At 39.2% G+C, this 24509-nt stretch overlaps 1 protein-coding gene across 1 annotated transcript in view; it reads left to right on the top strand.

The window, feature by feature from the left end:
- GALNT13 (polypeptide N-acetylgalactosaminyltransferase 13) overlaps positions 1–24509 on the top strand; it is a 317135-nt gene that overhangs the window by 278890 nt on the left and 13736 nt on the right. The window contains exon 12 of the mRNA XM_067549430.1: positions 14495–14629. Coding sequence (XP_067405531.1) covers positions 14495–14629 — 135 coding nt within the window. The remainder of the gene's footprint in view (positions 1–14494; positions 14630–24509) is intronic.

The raw sequence follows: 24509 nt of genomic DNA, 5'->3' as shown, positions 1-24509 counted from the left end.
TTTACCTTGCAAAGTGCTCTTTCAAAATTTCATGAATAAGAAGGACATTTTATGTAATAGCTGACTGTAAATCTGAGACTAGTAAAAGTAAAAGCAGAAAATGATTATTCCCATCTGGGATGTGAGCTTTAGATAAAAATCCTTTTTGTTGTTGCCTCCAGATAAAAGTTTCACAGCTACCCAAGCGAGGGAATAAGTATGTTAAACTGAATCATTCCTCGGCAATTGTCCTGTTTCATTTTTTAATTCTTTCTGTTCTTCAGTTGAGGTTTAATTTCTTCTTCTAAGAATAAGAAATGTATAGTGAAATTAAACTATGTTTTACAGCTGCTGATTTGGAGTGAGTCCTGCAGGGTGCTGAGCTCCTCCTCCTCCTCCTCCTCTATGGTGCTGAGAACAGCATTCAGCTGGAAATGTTCAGCCCCTTGTAGAATCTGAAACTGTAACACTTTTTTATTCTGACTAAAAGTTACAGTATGGTGCTACTGAGACTCAGAAACTTTTAAGGTTTTCATGTGGCTCTGATGCTCCAGGTTAACCATGTGGAAAGTAAAATGACTCACCGGATCTGCAAACAGTGCTGGCTATGGAAGGGAAGTTGGGAAGAGGAGATCACTAGGTACATATTTACAACTTCCACCCTATCCCTGGCAGAGTTGTGCAGGCTGTCGGAGTCACTAAATACTAGAGCTGTAGTAAACCCGGTTGTGTGGCCACAGTGGAAGTGGGGCCAGTGGAGAAAAACCTGCTTCTATTCAGGACTGTTACATTTAAAAAAAAAAAAAAAAAGTGACCATACATGTTGAAACTGGGACCTCCTGCTCCCAGTTACTGGCTGCAGAGGTTTGGAGCTCATCCCACTTTACTGGCTATAGGGACAAGGTGAGTGGAATCTTGTCTTCTTTCCCTCCAGGTATTGTTATAGCGGGCTCTCTCCTTGGTGTGATCACCATTTATAGAGGAAAAATACAGTGTGCACCTCTGGCTACTGGCTGGCAGCTCCAGCTCCATTTCAGAACGTCCAGCAAAATTCAACTTCAGGCCTTGTCGCCTGTTAAGAAGCCGACTGTCTGTCAACTGCTCAGTGCCTCCCATGAGCTCCACTGCCCTAGATAAGAAAGGATAGAATTGAGGAGCAATGTCAGACTGGAATCAACTATATGCAGCTGCTTCTGAGAGGGAGGTAACCTTTAAAATAAAGAGCAGCATCGGTGGCTATAAAAGCCAGGAGTTCTCAAAAATCGTCTGTGAGCTGGCCAGTCCCTGAGACAATTAAAGGCTGAACATAAAGTAACTTGCAAATGTCCCCATTGCCTTCTTCACTTACATTCTACATATAATCTTAAAGGGTGTCCATAAAAGTACTTTGTATATTGGATATTTGTTTTGTTAGCACCGTTTTGTTAGCATTTAGCATTTTCCAATTCATTTTTAATTAGAAAGTTCAAGTGAAATAATGAACACAGGAACATAGTGTTTCGGCAGGTATCATCAGGTGGTGTGTGACAAGGTGGACGAGGCTCAGAGGCCCCCTGCTGGAGGCCTCAAGGTCCTGCCACACCCATCCCAGGAAAGGAGTAGTGAAGCTAAGTCCTCTGAGTGCCCTAGAGACATTGTGCAGGAGGCAGCCAATCAGGGAAAGGCTGCAGGGAGCAGCCAATCAGGGCCCAGGAGAGCCATATAAAAGGAGCTGCAGAGCCAGAGAAATCTCAGTTCCTTGCTAGAGTGCAGATGATGTTCCTGGCTAAGTGTTGGCATGGACCAGGGGATCAAGAAAGAGCTCTTGGCTGGCTACTGGACCTGAATGTAGATGAGCCCTAAGGTAAGGGTGAGGCATTGGTGAAGTCTGGGGCTGTGGGGAAGTGGTCCAGAGGACTGAAGCAGTTTCATTAGAAGAATACAGCAGCTTGTGGCTTCTATTCTTAGGGTCCCACGGCTGTCCTAGAGTAGTGGGTGGACCTGTCTCTGTCTCTCTCTCACACACACACACACACACACACACACACACACACACACACACACACACACACACACACACACACACACACACACACACACACACACACACACACACACACACACACACACACACACACACACACACACACACACACACACACACACACACACACACACACACACACACACACACACACACACACCCCGCCTGACACTGGGGAAGTGGCCTACAATTGGACAGTGATAAACTCCCAGAATGAGATCTGAACTACTTAGGGCCCAGCTGGGGCATGAAGGGCCCAGAGCAGGTGAAACCATTGCCTCCAGGGAGGAAGCCATGGGGGTACAGCTTAATACCAGAGCTGGGACTGTTTAAAGACTGCAGACATGCCCGACCAGGAAGGGTGGTCGTGAGAGGTGGGTGTCCTGCCATTACATGGTGTTTATAGTATTTCATATCCTTAGTATGTGAGAAAATGTTCAGTCTTTGGAAGACAAGCTGTGGTGTGCTGACTTTGGTTATGCACAGTTCTATTCCGAGGCAGTGGGCCTTGGAGAGGGATCTGTGTGAGCAGCAAGAGAGCTCACTTTCTGACTCGGTCTCTGACTAGATTCTGAGGCACAGTTGCTCCCTACAAATCCAGCATTGGTGTTGGGCTGAGATTCCTGAAAGAAGAGACTACCTACCTGCCATTTGACCACCTCTGTTCCAGGATTGGTGTATATGTGTAACAATAATAATACCTAGTTCTTACATAGCAAGTTACATATATAATAGATAGATAGATTTCTCCTCCACTGGGGAGGTGACCTGCATGGCCCTGGCCTGGAGATCTGTTGACACGTGGCAGAGGGGCACCATTAGCATCATAACAGGATGTCAGTGCCCTAAGAAGGGGCAGCAGTGGGAACAGGCCAGCATAATATGCAAACCATGCAGTGTTTAGCAATTAAAAATGCCACCTCAGTACATAGTTAGCCTGTATCAAAACCATTTTCTCCAATTTCAAAATGATTTCCACCCATTTTCATGAATAATATTATAAGAATAATAATAGCAAGACACAGTTCAGCAAGGTTCAGTCACTTAGGGCTGCATCCTGCAAAATGCGGCGTACTTTCCATGCAGGCAAGGTGCTGCCCTCCACTCCTGTTGAAATTGGCGGAGTTGAAGGCACTCACAACCTAGCAGGATTGAGCCCATGGTCATGGATGGTTCATTGGCAGTTAGAACACAATCCTTCAAGATGCTGAGTACTTCCTGTGCAGCGCAGGATCGGGCTGTTAGTGAATCCAAAATGAAACCAGCCACACATTTCCCTAGTTTTATTTGTATTACTAAAACCTCACATGGTAGCAGTTGCACAGTGACATTAGAACAGGCATATTGTGTGTTTGTTTTAGTAAACGTATTTGAGGTAGCTGTTTTCCCTTATGTCTTATACTGACAGCTCAGAACAGATTAGAAACTGAATGACAAAAAGCATAGTTTATTGAAGGAAGTGTCATTCTTTGCACACTTAGGCAGGGCAGTTATTTGTAACATGATAGTGAGTGTGAAGGGTTTCTTTAATATTCTAATGAACGTGTATTGTGACTATGTTTTAGGTGGTAAAGGAAAGAGTCTTGTTTATGTAGTTAACATTCTAAAATCCTGGGAGAAAATCCATTCTGAACCGTTCTCAACAAACCCTTGATGAAACTCCAGAACCAAAAAGTAAATTTTTATTGCAATTTCTATGAAAGACATATGTACTGTTGTCCTGATTTAATAGCAGAGGTTCAGAAATTGATAGAAGATATCGTTGTGGAAAAAAGATGTTTAAAAATCAGGAAAATATGTTTGTCATCAGCACAGTAATGATTACTCCATCTGGTTTTTTTTCATTACCATCCTTCTGCACATGACCAAAAGTAGTTCCTTAGCAATACATATTTGAGAAACCCTGTAAAATTTTTAGGAAAGGACATTTTAGTATGTTCAATAATTGTCACTATACGTATGTACAAGAGACGTTTCCAAAGTTGTGAACTGAATAATAATTACCTTGTCAAAATAGTGTAATTTTTATATTTTTTATTTTAATGTTATTTGTTTAATATTTTTATACTTTATACTGGTTCTGAGTATTGGGCCATGTTACCTCACAGTAACTATTGGTTTTAGGTTTTCAATGTGCTTAGAATACCAAAACAAAAACAAATATTCATTATTAGTAGTAGTAATAGTATTATTATTATAACTGAGAGAACAGTGGAGTAAATTTTCCATTAGTATATTTTGCAAAATGAACTCTGGTTTGACCATGTTTGAGATCTCTGCAGTTGGTACAAAAATCTGCTATATAAGATTTGAGTTAATTTCATGCAACTAAATATCTTGGCATACTGCCTGGTTCAACAAGGCACTTAAGCATGTGTCTACCTTTTAAGCATGAGAGTAATCACAGTGAAGTCAATGGGAGTATCAGGTGCTTTAAATTAGATACCAGTAACTTGTTGAATCGGGGACACAGGACTTATCAAATTAAATGACTTCTTGCTTACTGGTTAAGATTTCAACTTTTTTTTATCTTTGTGAAAGATACTGTTGCAGAGATCAAAACTGAAAAAGTGCCTCTTTTCCTTATCCGGTCTCAATTTATAATGGAAATTGGCTATGTGCAAAGAAGTGAACTACTTTAAAGATCTTCAGACAAGGGCCTGATCCTTTGAAGAACTCATGCCACATTAGCAGGTCACTAACGGAACACAGCAATTGCCAGCCCAGATCAGACCAGTGGTCCATCTAAAATAGTGCCTTCTCTTCAATGATAGCCAGTTTCGGAGGAAGACATACTTTCACTTCTCTCTTTAAAAATAAATTACATATTAAGCATAGCAGAAATGGAAATCAGCTCTTTATGTTCAGAACATAGAAATTAGTGAAATATTTGAATTGCATATTATTTCAGAAACATTAGATTTATTATGCTTAGATTTGTGACTGATTTGTCCATTGAACAATGTAGTGTTGCAAAAGTCTTTGTTACTAGGCATACCACATATTATTTTCAAATGAAGCCAAATATCTGATTATGCGTTGTTGATTCTATTTAGTCACAAATATTTATATTTGCTACATGTATATTTTGGATCTGTCCATATGCTAAAGTACTCACTGAACTACAAGACTTTATAATTAACTATCAAGTTTGAAAATGAGTAAGCAGAGTAAGCATAAATGTGCTGTAATATTTTGGCCCCTAAAAATGTTCTAATTGGAAACTTGATAACATTTGCATGTATTCTTTAATTGGTAGTGTAATCAACTTCAGTTTGAATGCTTTGCCCAAGGTGGCTTTCATCAATTTGTGTTGACGCACAAAAACATTACGTGAGAGGGAAGATAAACCATTTTCCCTGTAGCTTTTATTAGAATGCTTTAAATCAATTAAGAAAGTTGAATTCAGAATAATTGAGAGGCTTGGGATAGCTAAAATGGAGCCAGAATAAATGTGATTAGGCCCATATGCAGTTTTCCTATCCTGAGTGGTGCCCAGTTATTGAATATCTTTATCTGCTCCTTGTTTTTTGAAGAGAACATTTCCTGACTATTTGAGTCCATGTAGTATTTTTTTAAAGTATATATAATATCCTGGGCATTAGACTTAATATTTTATGGAATCCTCAGAAAACTGGTAAAATACACTTCCCAGAATTTTCCCCTCAGATCCACACAATCTCTTGTGGATTTGAGAGGAGAATTTTGTTCATAGACAACTAAAGCTACATGCTTATCTGGCATTGCATTATGCCATCAGCATTTGTCCTGCCTCCTTCCATATTACCTGCCTCTTTGTCACTAGTCTGCAGGTCGGTAGTCAAAAAGGATTCTTCCTGGAGGGCACAGGATATAAATATTATTCCCCCTGCTAGGTCAGTGCTACCCCACCTGAGCTGGCCTTCTGGTTCTCTCTTGCTCACTTCATGTGTTGCCCCCTTTTCCTTCCCCTCATAAACCAAGGCAGTGGGGACTTTTAAAGGGGCCATCACCCTTTTTCTTCACCTGCCCCGACAAAGACCCACTATATTCAGTTGTAGGGAGCACATTCCCTTTATCTTTGGGTTTGTCCATACTGAGACAGAAAGGCATTACAAATATATGTTTATCTTAAATCTGAGCCAATGATTGTACAAAACTTTTGTAATTCTCCATGTTACCAAGTTCAGAAACTTTATCTATTTCTGCAAGAGTGTTTAGTTGAAATAATAGTACTGTCACAATCTTTAGTACATAATAGCCTGCAGAGCAAGGCACAATCAGTTTAATCACATCAACTTTGTTTTACTGTGTGTTAAGGAACTCTAGAATGTTGAAATTGATATTCTTTTCCCCTTAGAGTATTAGCATTTACCAAAGCTTATATGCAGAGATAAATGTGCTGTTGATGTGGGTGTGGGATGAAGAAGATGATAAACACAAGGCTGCATAGTCCAAACATAAAAAGAATAATAGGATTTTTTAAAATATTCCTTGAAATCCCAATATATGGAAATTGGTACAAATTTATACCAACACTTGACTTGATAATTGTGTGGTTTTGAATTTAACCAGTATTGACCAATCAGGTTAGTTTCTCAGACCTTCGCTTCAAGCAGAGTGGGATGCTTAATTTGCTCCTTTGTATGTCAATAATACACAAAGTGATTCTGTCATTTCATCCTCACACTGGTGTGTGAGCAGTGAACATAGGCTTTGATGTGCTTGTGGTTTCATTGAGGTCATTCCTGACTAAGTAGTTGCTGTATTGTGGACAGTTCGAGGTGTCATATTACAGGGGCAATATTTAAACATTGAAAGAAGTACATCGGAAGGTAATCACATTGATGACAGAAGCTCCAAGGGATTACAGCCACTAAGTATGTTCATATAGCTGCAGTGTGTGTCAGGGTTGTAGTAATTAGAAAAAGCTATCTACAGTTCAGAGGGAATTGGAAAGGTAGAAGTCATTTCACAGAATTGTATCTTATTTGTGTACTTATATGCCCCTCCCCTAACACTGTAGTATCCAAGCACCTCCCAAATACTTAAAAGTTAGAGCTGGTTGGCTCACATGCTAAGGAAAAGAACTTGGGGCACCATGTTTCAAAGTACCATCTTATGACTGCTCCCATAACAATAAAACTAAACAAAGAAGTCTATATGGGAGGTTTCTGAGACTTACGTTTTCAGAGTCGAGTTCTTTTAATTTCTTTGCTAAGCAATTTCTTTCTATTGTTTGTTGTTTGGCACATAATTTTTCTTTTAATACCATAATTTCTTCTCTGGTAGTTTGGTTATTATTAAGCAGTAAAGATGATTAGTGGATTAGAAATGGTAAGACATTCCATACTGCAAGAAGTATGTCATGTATAGACTAGTACCATACCATAAATATGCACAATTTAATCTATCCATCTTCTGGCAGACAAGACTGCTTTATGGTCAATAGGTGAAGCACTTGAGCATCACTAATACCAACAAATTGAAAATCCTCTCTGTAGATATTGCAGCATGACATTAGTTTAGTTAAATAGATAAAAAGATGCCTGAGAAATCAAATGAAATAACGTTTGTCATATCTGTGCTTTTGCTAAGTATTTATCAGTTATAATATTTGTTAATTCTCCTCCTCAGACTATTGCATGCTATATCTCTAGCATATTTGGTAGCCACAGAAACAAGCTAGTCATTGATGATGATTGATCAGATACCTGAGATCATTCTGGTCTTTGTGTATATAATGCACAGTTTTAAAATTTGCCTAATTGTGGGCGAGATTCTGCTAACCTCAGGCTGACTACTCAGGGGGCTCCTTATCTGGTAAGGTACTAGTCAGCATGAGTAAGCTGGCAGAATCTAGCCCTATTTACATGTTCAGTACATTGAAATGAATTATTAGCAGGTAAGAGTTGGATTGCGACCCAGATTTGCACATATATAGCAGGAGGGAGGGAGAGTAAGAACCCAACCCCTCCTTATGTGCAGTCACATTAATGCTTTCCACTTCACAGCTGCAGGTGAGGGTGAGAGTAGAGGCTGTGTACCCAGTACTCTTTCCCTCATCTCCCCGCCACACATACACAGAGCACATAGATGAGGAATACGAGGAGCCTTGGATTCATGCCCTGTAGGGTTGCCACATCAGAGCTACAAAAAAAACAGACTATCCGGGTTGATCCTTAGCCAATAAAACTGGACAGCTGGCTCTGTGTACTGAGCACCCTTACAGATTTCCTGGGACAAAAAAGGTCAATCCGAGGAAAACCTGAACAGGTGACAGCCCTACCCTGGCATCCAATGTACTGACAAGTAAGCTACATTGCAAAAAAAAAAAAGGACTGCAGAAAATGGCTTCCCATGGCGTCATAGGGGCATCAGAGAAGGAATTGTGACTGAGACCCTGTCTACACTTATCTCCGAGATTCGGTGGCAGTTGACAGGAGTTATGCAAGCTATGCAAAAAACTTGCGTAACTTCCATCAACTTCTTTGCTCCTCTCCTGCGCGCCGTCTTCACTGCACTGTGCCGACGGGAACCGCGTTCCCGTCAATGCAGCACTACGCCACTTGTGCAGGTGGTCTTAGTACGTGGTTTTCTGGATTGACTGAGCGGGTCTTCAAAGTCGCCACCATCAATGTAGCTGTAGTCTGAGTGTGAATCACTCTCTGAGCTCCTCTTGGAACAGCACAACTACATACACAGAGCTAAGCCTAAAGGCTCAATTTAACCCTACATTTTGTATATTATGAAATTATTTCAGGTGTTAGTAAAAAGTTACTGACTGGTAATTTTAAACAATAATTGGCACATAGTTTTCTTTCTTAACTGCATGTTTTTGAAGGCCATCTTCTCTAATTGTTAATTCAAACTTCAATTATTCTTTCAAAAGGACATAATTAAACAATGTGTTGCAATTACTGAACATAACAAAGGAAACGGGAAAATGCACATAGAAATTGACTTCAAAATATAATGGTTTCCTTTTCATAAAATACAAATACCAAAACCTCTTTGAAGCAAGAAGAAAATTGCCAAGTTCAAACAGGTTTGGGGGTTTTAAGATGAAAGTGATTGAGATGTTTTACTTTCAAGATAAATGAGTCCAAACCAGAATTTAGGATTTCAGTACCCCCAAACTGTGGAAATGTTTGGATCCAGATGTACACTTTTCAGTGCTAGTTCCTCTTTTTAACTATTTTAGTGTTGAGTTTTGTTGTCAATCGTCTGTGTTTTTTATAATTACAGTTAATACTATCCAGCTATCTTGGGCTAAAAGTTTTGTTTCTTGGAAAATTAATAATATCAACCAAGTTGTTAATGATTTTTAGATAATAAATGTAATTTTAAAAGTGCATTCTGTATGAATATAAGAGGGCTTCCTGGGTCAGATAGTACCAGCATTGCTCTTGGTGAGTAGTACCTTTATGCCATAAGTAGTCCCAGGGATTTTTTTCAGATCAATCCGAAACATGAAACCATTCTGTTTGATTTCAGTTATACCATTTGATGCCCAACACAAAGTAATCAGCTTCTCTCCTTGTATGTATATATAACTGCTTGGTTTCAAGTGTGTGTGTGTTGGCCATCAAACACATATATTAGGATAGCTTGTTTTGATGAATGATTGTGTAAAGGCAGGTCTGTAACATTTTAAATACAGTTATCCAGCCCTGTCAAACACAAATCTGTCTATATCTTGATGGATGCCAGCCTTGGGAGAGGGTGATATTTATAATCTGGAATACAGAAGAATATGCTCCATATGAATAGAACCATTGGATAATTAAGGAACATTTCACCTATAATTGGAATAATTTTTATTAGACCCTACACGCCATGCTGCAGCTCCAGTTCTGCTGAAAGAGCACTATGTTTATATCAGTGCTTATTAAGATTTATAGCACCAATATCCCTTTCATTCTAATCCCTATTTTCAGTTGCTTATGAATTTCTCCAAAAAGTACCTTTTTATGCTGAAATTTCTCATGTGGGTATTAGTTCAGAAGTGATTTGCAGGTAATTATGCTGTTTTATAAGTCCCTGCAGTCATTTTTGAGTTATTGAAGAAGGGTTGGGAAAGGTGGGTTTTTTAACCAGTTTACAAGTATTTTTCATATGTCTTCTGCATAGATAATGCAAATAATTTTTTTCGAAAAACAGATTTGTTTTTAGCCCATTATGAGGACTTCTTCTGTTTGTCTTCTTTTGAAGAAATTCTAATGCTCACTGCTTTCTCATTAACAGATAACCTTCTAGTGAGTAGGTGAGCGCATTGCTTTTCCTAGTTTTGAGTGCAATAAAACACATTGTGAACAGTGTACAAATATTTATTAACAGAGTTTTGCCATATTTCTTGTATCTATGTATTTCTAGTTGGCTTAAAACCAGGTTTGACGTGATTAGGACCTGATAATCTTTAGGAAACCTAACTTAGCTTTTTACAGCAAATTATATATATATATATATATATATATATATATATATATATATATATATATTCTTTAAGTAGTTTGCACCTTTGTTGGTCAAACTACTCTCAATCATTTCCCTGTAACATAGCTCACCTTAGCTTTTCTACTTGCCATCTGTTTGTATTCTATTCAGTTTTAAAACCAATGATATACCAAACTCAGATGATGATGATGCAACAAATATACATTATGAGAGGAATCCTAGGAAGTTATAATTGTAAATTCAGTGCTGGATGTTTAGAACAATGTGGCTCTGCTGCTCTGAGTGTTAAATCTGTTTTTGGAGCCAAGCAGAGCTGGGTCTGGGCTCTACTAGCATGGGAGGATTTAAAGGTAAAATGATGAGTCTGACAGAGCAGATTATTTGTATTTCCAAATACAAGGTATTTGCATCTCAGTTCTTAGTTAAATCCTGTATCTTTCAGACTTCATATTAACTGTTGATATAGCGCAAGTACTAAAGTTAATCCAAAATGAAGTTTTACAACAGACGCTAAGCTGGCATACAGTGTTCTTTTGATCTTGCATAGAGTAATGCAAGGTTCTCCTTTCTCCTCCTTCACACCCCACTGTTTGCTCTGAACAAAAACAGACAGGACAGGAGTACCCCAGGAAGCAAAGGTACCACAAGATAACTGAACTCTTTTACCAAAATGGGGCAATAAACAAACTTGGCTCCTTCGGTTTCCAGCTCCATTACAAACCGTGGCAATTTCAGTGTTTATCAAATAGAAAAGGCTCTGGGACTGATTTTTTTTTTAAGTGGGGGAGGGGAAATATATATTCAAAAAATAAAAACATGCTAATATGTGGTGATGTCATTTTAAAAGTGAAGTGGGCTCACAGGTCCAGATCCTTAAAGGTATTTAAATGTCTAACTCACATTAATTTTCATGGAAGTTAGACATCTTTGAGGATCAGTGCCACAGCTGCAAGAGAACAGCATACATATCATGTGATACAATCCTGCCATAGCACTTGCAAGGGAATGTTTTAAAAGCTTCCTTTTAACTTGAAAAGTGAAACATATTTGAACATTTTGCCTATATTCATATGTGTTTTCAAGTAAAAACACAGCTTTTAATGCTTCAAAAGTGGCTTAGGGTATTTGTGTGTCAGAAAGGTAACTCCAAACTGGTGGCTGGTATTTTGCATCACCAGCAGGATCCTGGAAAATCTTAATCCATTTAAATGGCTGAGGCACAATTAATTCTCTGTCACTGAACCATTATTCATTATTTCCCATTGTAATGGGTCACTGAACAATCCAGCTGATATAATTTGGCCGCTAAACTAAAACTCAGAAAGTTGTAAACTGAAGTTCCCTATGGCAGGAAACCCCCTCATGGACTCATGACAGATTTTGAAGACAAAGTCTGGGGATGCTGAACTAAGGTGCATTTCTACAAAAGAGATGTTAAACCAAAGTCCTTTTTACCTGGCTCTAGGTGAAAGTTCAACAGTTCATGACACTTTTCCATATGATTAGGGGATAACCTAGTGTCTTGGCCTGCAAAAAAGCAAAACAAAAACTACTCGTGCACACACTTTTCCTGTTTAACCAAATTATAGTATCTGGTTTGACATGGTCTGTTGCTGAAGGTATAATAAGGAGGGCAAATCTAGTCAGTGTCAGGAAATGTTTTGCTTCTGCCCCTGTCACAGACTCCCTGGGCAAACTTCTGAAATGAAGCTGCAAGATTTGTCCACTGCCTTCCAAAGTAAAAAGAGTTAAACTGAACCCTGAAGAATTTGCGCAGTCCTAGTTGAAAGGACAAAATCTCAGACAAAGTGCATAACTCATTTAACATTTTAACACTGTAAAGGGCGGCAAATTCTGCATTTGACTATGCAAATGTGAGAGCCGTGAGCTTCTGCTGGGCAAAACTTGGCCTTTAGTAAATATGGTATTCATCAGTGGTTTCAGATTGGCCAGTACACAACATACTAAGAACACTGCCTATTACATGTGTCTGAGAATATGAAATTTGAAAAAGAAAAGGTCACTGATCCCCATCAGGCCTGGTCCTCCTTAGCTTTCCTCATTTCCCTTTGCCTACTTCTGAACCTCCTTCTCTCTCCTCTTTGCCTAGAAACTCATTTAGTTGTCTCTTCATTTGTCTGCTTCCGTGTCCCGCTGGGCCATTTGTTTAATACAGTGAGCTTTATTACCATCTGTGTAAAATAAATTTGCCTAAATTTCAATTTCCCAAGTTTCAGACCTATTCTTTTGGGTGTTTGGTGTAGTGTGCTTAAGTGCAAAAAATTAGTTAGAAGAAATTACCTATTCTGGTTTTAAAATCTTCAGTTAAATCACAGCAAAGCCTCGTGGTTTCCTAAGAGTGAAGAAGCTGGCTAGATTTTTTTTTCTCATAATACATTGAAAAATGCCTTCATTCTGGTGTATGATGCTAGATACCTCAAGGACAATTATATCATTTCAGAAGCAAACTGGCCATCTCAATAGATAGTACAGTGCTCTAGGTGAGAGTTATCTGGGGTTTGTAAAGCAAGCTCAACTTTTTGATTTGTATTGTATTTCTCTGGCAATGCATGACAGTTATCTTGCTTAACTTTTTTCCTGCTTGGACACATTGGCTTTAATCACATAGTGATTGTCCTACAGTAACTCTGAAAACATTTTCAGTAGCTGTGTATTATACCTCCTTGTTTAGTCAAAATATAATATAATATTTTGACTATGCTCTTATCATTTGTATTGATCTCTGTTAAGTTACATTTGCCCTTTGTAAGTGAAACATTAATGATGTATGCTTTTGACTGCATTAGTGTACGTTATCCAATATACTTACTAAAACATTATTTTTCTGTATAGGCATTGATGTGACTGAATGATTCCACTACTCAACATGGTATTCACATTATGTTGCTTGAAACAGCATACATCAAAGTGCGCTGCAAAACTTTTAGTGCATGATAGCAGGGTCTGCATGGCCAATTAGTGCATGTCAGGCTAATGCATCATAGATTCACACTCTGGCTTGTCATGCACTAAGTCTACATGTACGCAATCCCTTAGCAATACAGCAACAGAATCTCACCCCATATCTTAACTATTGAGGTGCCCTGCTAAAGACCATTACTTGTATATTAAAATGTGACTGTAACAAATAATTATAATAAATGTTGCCAATATAGGCCTGGTTTGTTTTACGTATTTGGTAAGGCACAAGAATTAATAATCATAATGTCAAAGCTTTAATCTTTTTGTTTGTTCCTACCTGAAGATGTCCATAGTTAATGAGCAAAAAAGTAGAGAGTGCAAGACTTTAGAGTAATAGTTTTATTCAATTACCATTACTTCCATTTTATTATAATTTAAACGTTGCAAATATTGATTTCATTATCATGTATTCAAGATGTTGTAAAATAGCACTTTCTCTCATACATGTACTGAAAACTTGTTTGAAATGGTTTTGTTTATGGTGTTTTCCTGTTCTTTAACCATAATTTTATCAAGTTACCCAATGTTCCCTACTTCTTCCAAAATATAGTCTCTACACCATACATGATAATCCTTGCTACAGGAGATTGGGAAGTTGAATGTTTAGACTAAAAAAACCTTGATTCTTGAAATAATATGGTCAATTCCAAATCCTGCTAAAAATCATCTTGTGAAATGCTTTCTGAAATATCAATTTATAGGATAATGTATTATGAGTTTGTCCTTTTGTAGTATTCTCAAAGTAAAGACTTATGGACATGTTTAACTGTACACACTGAGTTGTCCTTTTGATTTAAAAAGTATCAGATTAAGCATATGTGAAAGTCTTTGCTGGATCAGGTCTTTATACTCATTTTCTGTTATAAAACATTTTTTTTTCTTAAAGTCAAACAGTGAAGCTTATGTAAACGTCTATGAAACACAGTACAACATTTTTCAGTCCTTCTCAACATAGGAGGAGGAACTGCTGGCACATTGCTAACTTAAATCAAAATGATGTATCTTACAATTCAGTAATCATTTTAAAATGTGTTTTTTTAACTCCCTATAACTTTAATCATTTTATGTTTTCAGGTATTTTCTTTTACTGCTGATAAAGAGATCCGCACAGATGATTTATGCTTGGATGTTTCTAGACTCAATGGCCCTGTGATCATGTTGAAATGCCATCATATGAGAGGAAATCAGCTCTGGGAGTATGATGCTGAGGTATATAATTATTTCATAACTAGACCAGAAAAATACAGGTCGAGTGTTTCATATGCATTGTTACCCATTTGAATTTCAGTTGGATTGTTTGACATAGAGATGTAATAAGTATATCTTTGTCAGTTTTTTGTGATATAAGATAATTTATCACTTTATCATACTTATATCACGATGTCCTGGTGGACTGCTAGATCAGAAATGCAAAGTGCTAAATGAATGCAGCTGGTTCAAAAAGTATGCTCAACCTCTGGAGGGAATGAATGCCCCATATTCTACAATGATTCCTTTGGATTATGTTTATAGTATCTTGGCTAGGTTTTGGCTGGAGCTATGTCCAGTTGTCTTCCACTTGGTATCAGATCCCTTTTTTGACTATATTCAGTGTGACTGCAGGAGAGGAGTGAATAGGGATATACTAGATGTTATCTCCTTCACTGACAAAAGAGAATTGCTAGCCAAAAAAACCCAAAGAATTGACGTGCCTAAGTGCCGTGTTTTGATAAGGTTATCAAGATTACCAGAGACAAACGGCCTCCTAAATCACGGGAGCGGTTTGAAGGGTGCTTTAAGGCACTAAGGCGATTCGTATATATCCCCTTTTAAGACAGAATGTAAGGCTTGGAAATATTAACTTAGAAAACTTAGCAAACTTCCCAGAAAAATTTGACAGGCTTACTCAGATTCTTAACCATTTAATAGCCTTTATTTATCAACTTGCTACAACTACTTAAATTGAATCTTTCTTTTACTGATTCATTTTTATATAATTACAAACAACAAAAATTGAATACAATAATTAAATTCTAGACACAAAACTTACTAATATAACAACTAGTAACTTAAGCAATTTATTTTACCACAAATCTTGTTCCCTTATTCTCTTACAAACTTTCAAAACACACATAAAACTAAAAAAAACAACTAACAATTACAAAGCAAGTACAAAAAACAGATATTTCAACAATTACGATCACAATCACTCCTGGAATACAAGTAGAATTATTGCTAAATTTTACATTCACATTCCCTACTCACCACATACAGAAATGAACTCAGCTGCAACAAAAGAACAAATATTTTATGACCTGGTCTTTTTATTTAGACCTCTCTTTTTTATCCAGGTGGAACCTCTGTCGAATTCACACCCAGTTTATCATCCGCAGGACAAGTCCCAATGGGTTATCAGCCCAATTACAACGGGCTGGAGAGAGGCAGGATGGCTGATCAGACCCTCTTGCAGGCACGATTCTGGTGTACCCCTTGGGGAGGCTCGGTGGTCCTCACGAGAAGGCTCTCTAATTTTTGCTTTGACTGACAACCCTTTTGTCTCCACTCCAGCCTATACGTTCTCCAAACCAATTATGGGCATTTTCTACGTCACTTTGTTGGTCCCTCCTTGAGGAATCCCTAGGCCAGGAGTTTATCCTTGACCAGGTGTAACTTGCCAATTAAAAGTTGCAGCGTCTGCAGACTTCCAAATATGGGCTCGGAACTGCTGGGTTCACAAGTCCCCCTTATTTCAAATTTAATTGGTCATTTTTCGGTCAGGCCAGGGTTCTTTGCTGCCTTTCAGTTTTCTCCTCCATGTGGCTCATAACTCATACTTTTTTATCTCAAAACTAACAACTTCCCCTTATCTATTACAAAAATAACATGAAACCACTACACAAATAATTGCTTACAAAACCTTGACACACAATTAACAACCTTCAATAAATTTCTTCATTTATCACATATAAATTGGTTACTTGTTCCTTTCTCAACATGGACTCGGGCACACACACAATACAATGATTTTAACCCGTTACGACAAGAATAAGACACTAAACAAGCAATCTTGGTTAGGCCCACCAATCAAAGGTTTGTATTGCGCTGATGCTCTTTCATCATTGATGTTGATTTCAGTGGTATCATTCTCATAGCAGGCTCTTTGTATCAGTATTATTCAAATCACAGCAGTATTATCCTGTGTCCACTGATGTGCATGGTTCTTAGTTTTAAAGTACAGTGACATTAATCACTTTGCTTTAAATGTCAGTTTTTCAGCTATCAGAGTGAGGTATTTCAGGCTCATCTGAGACAGATCAAATGGTAAAATGTTGGACTTTCTATCATTAACTTGTTTTGTTTTTTAAAAGGAGCTCTGTCCATTAGTAAATCTGAAGCTAGGAAGAGCAAAACCTGTGGGGAATTTTGTGATATAACTTCCTGTCGCTCACAGTGACCTATTTTATCATTTTATGTATTTTCTTTTTCATGTGCATAAGCAGTCAGACCTAGTTAATCCAAGCCAACTAGTATATTGAAAAAACGTATTTACAGTCTGTGCATATATTTTAACTCTAATCAGGCTGGATCTTTAGTGAATGCTTGATGGCAGTTTAAATCATCCAAGGCCAGAGGCTAACAAATGAATGTGTACTAATTGGATCCAAACTTCAGGTGTTTCATATGGGTGTGCAGGGTCCAAAACCTACTCAGTGCTGGTTGTGTGCTGCATGTAACAGAGTCAGAATCAGCAGACAATGTGTGCAAGGGGGACTCTGGACTCCTGTGCATTCTACGTTGTAAACAACAGCACTATATAGAAAGGGGAATGAGTGTGAAGCCAGTGGGCCTGCATGCATCTCAGATCCAGATGGTACCAATGTGAAGTAAAAGAAGAGTGGACTGTGTCACATACTTAGTATCCCGGCATTTGTGTATTCCCTAGAATTTACTCTTAGTATGTTCCTATTCCCAGAATTTCTCTTTAATACCTGAACACCATTGGCTGAGAGCACATTACCCACAGTGTAAAATCCTGGCCCTATTGAAATCAGTGGCAAAACTCTTGATTTTGGTGGGGTTCCCATAGTGCCTAGCATTCCTATTGATAATCCAGTATGCCATTGAAGTTTCCGAGTATATCCTCTCTCACTTCACTTCTCATTCATAAATGGATTTTATTCCAGAGAAAATATTTTTATTCCCCAAATCAAACTCACTCAACTTCTGCTGATAAAGATGGCAACCCTCCCCCACCCTCTCCACCGCCCGAATATTTTGACCTACAATAAGATTCCACAAAGACAATGGCCCTAATCCTGATCCCCCTACTAGTATATGAATCGCCTGCAGTAGCTGATCTAACAGATTACTTCGTGCTACATTTCTGCAGATCTGAGATCAGAATCTGGTTCTTAATCTGATCTGCTAGAGTCAAAGGAGCATTGCCTATGACTTTCTTCTGAGCTTTATCAAGTGTCAAATTGGAGAGGGATTTTTTTGGAATAAAGCTAGAAAAATAGTGAATTTATAACACCTATACAATCCTTTGGAAAACTATTTTGATTCTATGAATTATATATGTACAATTATATATACATAAATTCTCTCTCTCATTCTCTATCTAGATTCTACAGAACATACCATCACTTGCTTTTAAACATGCTATCTTTTTCTATTTAAAAGGATTTAACATAAAAGATCAGAGGGTGCTGGGACCATTTGTATTGCGGGGGTGCAGAGAGCCACTGAGCCAAATTGTAAACCCTGATGGAAACCACTTTAAGCCAAGAAGTGCAGCAGCGTCCCCAGCACCCCTACTCCCAGCACCTATGTAAAAGGTCCATAATGGAAGAATTTACAAGCCACTTATAAAAACAAAATCAACCATTAGATGGCGCTAATAAAAAAGAAATATTCACCATGCTTCATGATCAGTTTTATATGAGAGCTCTGTGAAAACTGCTTTGTTTTGCCATCTGTTTTTACATTAGGTAGAGACTTATTATTTTTTTAATAATTTATTTCATGGACTCTGTTTTATAGAAGACATTGCAATATCTGTCAGGTGATTCTTTACAATATTAAATGTAGTTTTCTTCTCAATCTCCTCTATGCCTTACGGGAACAGGTTTTGGTACATTTTCATGTAAATATCCTTTCCCCATCCTAGATATCTGTGGGGAGGATTAGGCTCCCGAGTACTACTTGTTGTATTCAATGTGTTTATTAATGTAATATTATTAAGCAGTAGTGCATGATTTGTGCTACAAGCTTGAAAGAAAAGTAACTATGATGGGAGTTATGTCCTGAGCCAACAGTCAGTTATTTCATGAACATTGGGAGTTACAGATACATCATCATAGTGAGTAGTTTGATGCTTCAAGAAATTTCCTTACTACATATTTTCCAAATCCCAACAGCAGAATATTGGATAAAAAAGGTACCCAGAAACTACAGAGACTGTATGCAGTATCTATATTTGTTTGTGTGTAGTGTTCAGAGAAAAAGATATGGCTCTGTAAACTTAAAATATAAATCCTTGAGGATAAAATTGCTATCTAAACAAAGCTCTGTGGAGAACATATGTCTCCCATAAAACATCAATACAAAGTGTGAAACCGGCTATCTCTTCAGGGAAATATTACGTATTAGGCCCCAATTCTTGGATGTATGTGTCCTATGGCTGACTAGGGTCTAAAAGGCTCCTAGCTCAAGAGTTAGACTGACTGCTTGCTACAAGAAGCATATCAATCCGCTACTACCTCACTCACCTGCTCCAATTTATCCACAAACGACTGAGAAACTGTCTTATTCTGCATATGCAGAAGCTAATTTTTTCTTCAACTTTTCCTCTTCGCCTTCCTTTTTTGGTCACCTCAGCGGACTCCTCTCGATCCAGAAGATTAGCAGCTCTACTCCGAGGCTCTTCTGAATAGACAACCCCTTACTCTATCTTGGAGAATCAGCCCAGCCACCCTCCAGAGAAACCTCATTTCCACTGCTTGTACATGCGATCTCGTCCTTCTGGTCATTACCCAAAGTTCTTGACCATAGGTGAGGATGGGGATGTAGATTGGCCTGTAAACTGAGAGCTTCGTCCGAAAACTCAGCTCCCGCTTTACCACCACAAATTGGTACAGCACCCACATCATGTTGCTGCCGCACCAATCCGCCGGTCAGTCTCTCACTTGTCGTCACTTGTGAACAAGACGCCTAGATACTTAAACTCTTTCACTAAGGACAGCTGCTCCCCTCTCACCTTGGGAGAACAATCCACTTCTTCCAGGAAAGAACCATGATCTCCAATTTTGAGACACTGATTCTCATCCCAGACACTTCACACTCATCCGGATTAGAGATAATGGGACCCACCTCTGGAACCAGGCCTGGGGGTGATGTTAGGCAGGTGGCTGGTGACTGGGCCACCCATGTAACCCAGCCGGGCTTGGCACAAAAAGGTGACATGGATCCGCCCCATGGGCTGACCACCTGTGAGGAGAAGAATGAGGGCCAGGCACAATGCTAGAATGGCAGCAGGAGGGATGGACCACAACAGTCTGGCCTGCCACAATGGAAATGGGCTGTAGGCACATGGAAGGTCACTTTGTTGGCAGGGAAAGAGCCAGAGCTAGTGGAAGAGGTGGAAAGGTATCGGTTAGATATTATCAGCCTTATCTCCACACATAACATGGGCTCTCGAAACAAACTTCTCAAACAAGGGTGGTCTCTTTCCCACTATTTTCTCAACACAAAGATTTCAGGTAGTTTTCTTCTTTTGCTATACTACTGTTATTAAATAAACAGTAACATTCAGAACTGTCAATAACATAAGATAGTGTTATTGTAGCTGTGTTGGTCCCAGAATATGAGAAAGACAAGGTAGGTGAGGTAATATCGTTTATTGGACCAACTTCTGTTGGTGGAAGAGATAAGCTTTTGAGCTTTACAGAACTCTGCTTAGGTCAGCTCTTCTTCCAGACCTGAAGAAGAGCTCTGTGTATCTCAAAAGGTTGTCCTTTCCACCAATAGAAGTTTGCCCAGTAAAAGATATTACCTCATCCACTTTGTTGGTTAAATAATGTAAAATAGTCATTTTTAAAGGGACATATTTAACAATTATAACTAATATGGAGAGTATTAATTAATCTTCTCCAGGAATTCCAAATAATCTTTCTAATTAGGTAACTCACCTTTTAGTTATTCTTTTTATTTATATTTATTTCCAAATTAAACTAGCAACAATGTGAAGAGGAATTTTTGTGGGGTTATGGTATGAAAGGCAATTATATATCACACAACTGCCTCACGATCATTGTGTAAAAAATATCAAAGATTCACTTGAAACAGACTACTCTGTCCAAAATTAAAGATAAATGAATGGCTTGAGTGAGCGCTTGAATCACTGTTACATACGTTGTAAACGTGTAATTTAGTTCTAGATACAATTAGTTCTTTGGATTCTAGCATTATTACAATTAAAAGTCATTGATAAATTGCTTTTCATACATCTGGCAATATCATCTCTTGATATTTTTTGAAATACAGCTTCACAGCACTTCTAATTGTTTCATCCCTTCAGTCCTACCACTGTCATGTGTATTGCCTCTCCATAGTCAGACCACTTTACACTGAGTGTACGTGAAAAATGGAACAAGGTGGGTAGCACTTAAAGAACCCCACACAGTCTGACACAATAGACAGAGGACAAAGCAAAGCATGGCTGTCACAGATCAAGTATGAGGTGCATTGGCTAAGCTGTATGAGCTATCTTGCACAGCACTGACCCTCACTTCAGCATTACTTAGACCATCACTTTCATGAGCCTTGAATTCATTCTCAAACTCTTTAAAGTGCAATAGGTGACATGAACTAAAGGTAGGAAGTGTTAGCTCCTAAAGAGATTAGAGTAGAATTTTTTTTAAAAAAGGCCTGATCTGGAAAGGCACTGAGCACCTGCAACTCACATTGAAGTCAGCAGGACACACACTGAAGTTTCAGTCCTCACTCGGTAACCTTCCCTGCTCACTTGTGCATGGGTAAGAAGCGAGCAGGACTTCAGGCTCCAGCAGGGTTGGAGCCATGGCGCTCTGCGTCTCTGACAGTGATGACCACCCTATGTTGAGGGGCCACTTGTTGCTCTCAAGGTTCTAAATTGTCACTCCTGAGGGTAATGGTGTTAGAAGGAAATGTGAAGTTGATCATATGAACTGAAAAAATGTCCCCTTAGCCTCACCCTCTGGCTTTTAAACAGAAGTATTTGAATCAGCCCCATTCCTATGGGAAGTAATAGTGGGCACCATCTCCCTAACTGCCTCCTTGCAGCCCCAGGAACAGCTTTGGTGTTAGCTGTAAGTGTCTTGAGCTGTGGTCCCAATCGCAGCCACTTAGCATCTCTCTTATTGGTCATCTCTTCTGTTGTAGAAGAGGGAAGAGAGGGGAACTCCATTGCCTTCTTCCCTGCTGGGCTGTGGGAACCCAGGGAGAGCAGATTGCCTGATTCTAGGGGACTAAATAGTGAACAATGGTTGCCCTCTCCCACATATACTCAGGGCAGCCCAGAAGAGAGGAAAAGGAAGAGAAGCTGAGACTAACGACCAGTTATGGCTCCCTATTTCTCTGCCCCTGCCCAAGTTAGAGAAGTTTATGGACAGCTGGCAATCGACCCATAGGGACCATACACCAGCTGTTGATATCTAGAGTGCTGCACACTCCAGACGCTGCATCCACACGGGGTGAAGGGAGAGAGGCAGAGGGGCTAGCTAGACCAGCACTACAGCCACTGAGGAATTCCCTCTCTCCCCTTCCCACCCCCCCCCCCAAACACACATGAGAAGATCCTCCAGTAGACTTACGACTAGTTTCTTCTCTCTTTGCACCACCCAACTGGTGCAAAGGGAACAGAACAGGGTTGAAACTCTATTTAAAGTACTGATTGTGGCCCCTTGATCTTTCTGAAATATGTTTGGCCCTAGGATTGAAAAGATTGGACACTACTGATCTCTCAGGATCAGGGCAGACATATTTATTTATAAAATACTTTCTTCTTCAAGTGCTGATCCCTATGTGTATTCCACTGTGGGTGTGCACATGCACTCCACATGCCTGGAGTCAGAGAATTCTTGGAAGTAGTGCCTGTTGGTCCGTGCATGCATCTTCACTCTTCTTGAGCCTCCAAACAAAGAGATAAAAGGTGGACAGGACTGACCATCTTTCCAGTTCCTTCTTACCGCCTCATGGCTTGGGTCAGAACCTCCAGTGTCCAGAGCTTCATCTTCCTTACTAGTGGAAGAAAAGATTCCATCAGGAAGTATTACTCCATCTGGGTGCAACAAAAACTTCAGTCAGCAGATATCCTCCTTACTTTGGACTATCTTCCCTGTCTCAGAATGACTCCATCAGGAGACATTTATGGGTCCACCTGGCAGCAATCTGTGCATACCACCCATCTTCTCGTGGATATTCAATTTTTGCTCAGCCATTGTGTAGCAGATTCTGGAAAGGACTAATCAGAACTTTTCTGCCAGTAAGGAAGCTTAGTCACAATGGGACTTAAACTTTGTTCTTCTGGCACTCACTAAGCCTCCCTTCAAATCATTAGCTCCATGTTCCATGTCTCTCCTATCTATGAAGGTTGCATTGCTTGTGGCTATCACTTCAGCCAAAAGGGTAGGTGAGCTCAGAGCACGGATGGCAGATCTGCATTGCCCCGTATTCCATAAAGACAAGTCTCATTACTGTTTACATCCTGAGTTCACCCCCAAGTAGTTTTGGAGTTTCTTCTGAGCCAATTAATCCATTTACTTGTGTGTGTTTTTCTTTTTTTTCTGAAACTACACGCATCTGAAGAAGAAAGGAGACTTTATTCCCTAGATGTGCAATAAGCCTTAGCCTTTCACCTGCACAGGACAAAGCTAATCAGAAAACCATCCAGACTGTAGCTGACTGAGTCCATAGTCAAGCTATGTCCTCCCAGAGGATCTCTAAAGGGATCTTGGGCTGTATCTTACTCTGCTATCAGTTGTCACATCTTCCTCCCCCTCATGGAGTTAGGATTCATTCTACAAGAGCACAAGTAATATCAATGGCATCGCTTCAAGAAGTACCTCTACTGGACATTTGTAAAGCTGTTCTTTATGCTACTCTAATCACAGGCATGCAGCTTCATGTGGTTCATGGTCACCTCTCAAATTCTGTACATTTTCCTTTCTTTGATCACTTGAGTCCTTCTCTGAAGACCAGAATCTAAGAAACCTTCCTTCCACCTATATTTATGTAATCTGCTTACTGGGTGCATATCAGATGGACTCCCCCTGAAAACACAAACACACACACACCATGCATCATCCTTATCATACCCTAGGTCACTGGACTTCTAGGGATGAGCCAAAACTAGGATTTTTAATTGAATGACACCAACCTGAACTTTGGTGGTTTGGAAAAAAATGCCAAATCTTATTACAGACAAGGAACAGGACTGAACCCTGGCCTCTCAGTTGCCCTTTAAAAGAAGGCTAGATTAGGAAAGTCAGATGAGTTAAGGTCACCATCTGTTGGACTGCCCTGAATTAGGAATAGCAGTATTTATTTTTTATTGTAATTGACTAAGCCAGTCTGCCAAGGTATTTCCACCCTTTCCTTTTTGCCAGACATAAGGAATAATTCTTTCGTTTGAGCTATGCATGTGTATGTTCGGGGATGACCCAGAAGGTGCTAGAGCCCTTGAGACAGACCCTAAGCTAGTATAAATCAGCCTCTCTATAGATTACAATAAGGCAAGACTGACTTGCACTAACTGAAGATCTCATCCTTATGGGCCAGAGTTTTAAGAGTGTATAGGTACCTAAAGATGCAGATAGGTGCCTACTAGGAGTTCTAAAAGCTTCCCAATTCCTTTAAAAATCTGGCCTTATAAGCATTAGCAGCTAAATTGCCTGCCTTCAAGTTTATGATTCACCTGGCAGGCTACCAAGTAAGTGCTACAGGTTGGTTTATCACATCTCTTCAGACACGTCATTGAGTGGGGCCAATTACAATGTTTTATAGCATGTTTTAGGTCCTAAAATGCAGTTGCTTAAAGTGATCAATAATAATGGATCTTGAGTTGGTGGCA

This window comes from Emydura macquarii, unplaced genomic scaffold (genome assembly GCF_026122565.2).
Source record: "Emydura macquarii macquarii isolate MOO-44397 ecotype Brisbane River unplaced genomic scaffold, CSIRO-AGI_Emac_v2 contig_1253, whole genome shotgun sequence".
Lineage (NCBI taxonomy): Eukaryota > Metazoa > Chordata > Testudines > Chelidae > Emydura > Emydura macquarii.
This window is presented reverse-complemented; position numbering and strand designations above follow the sequence as displayed.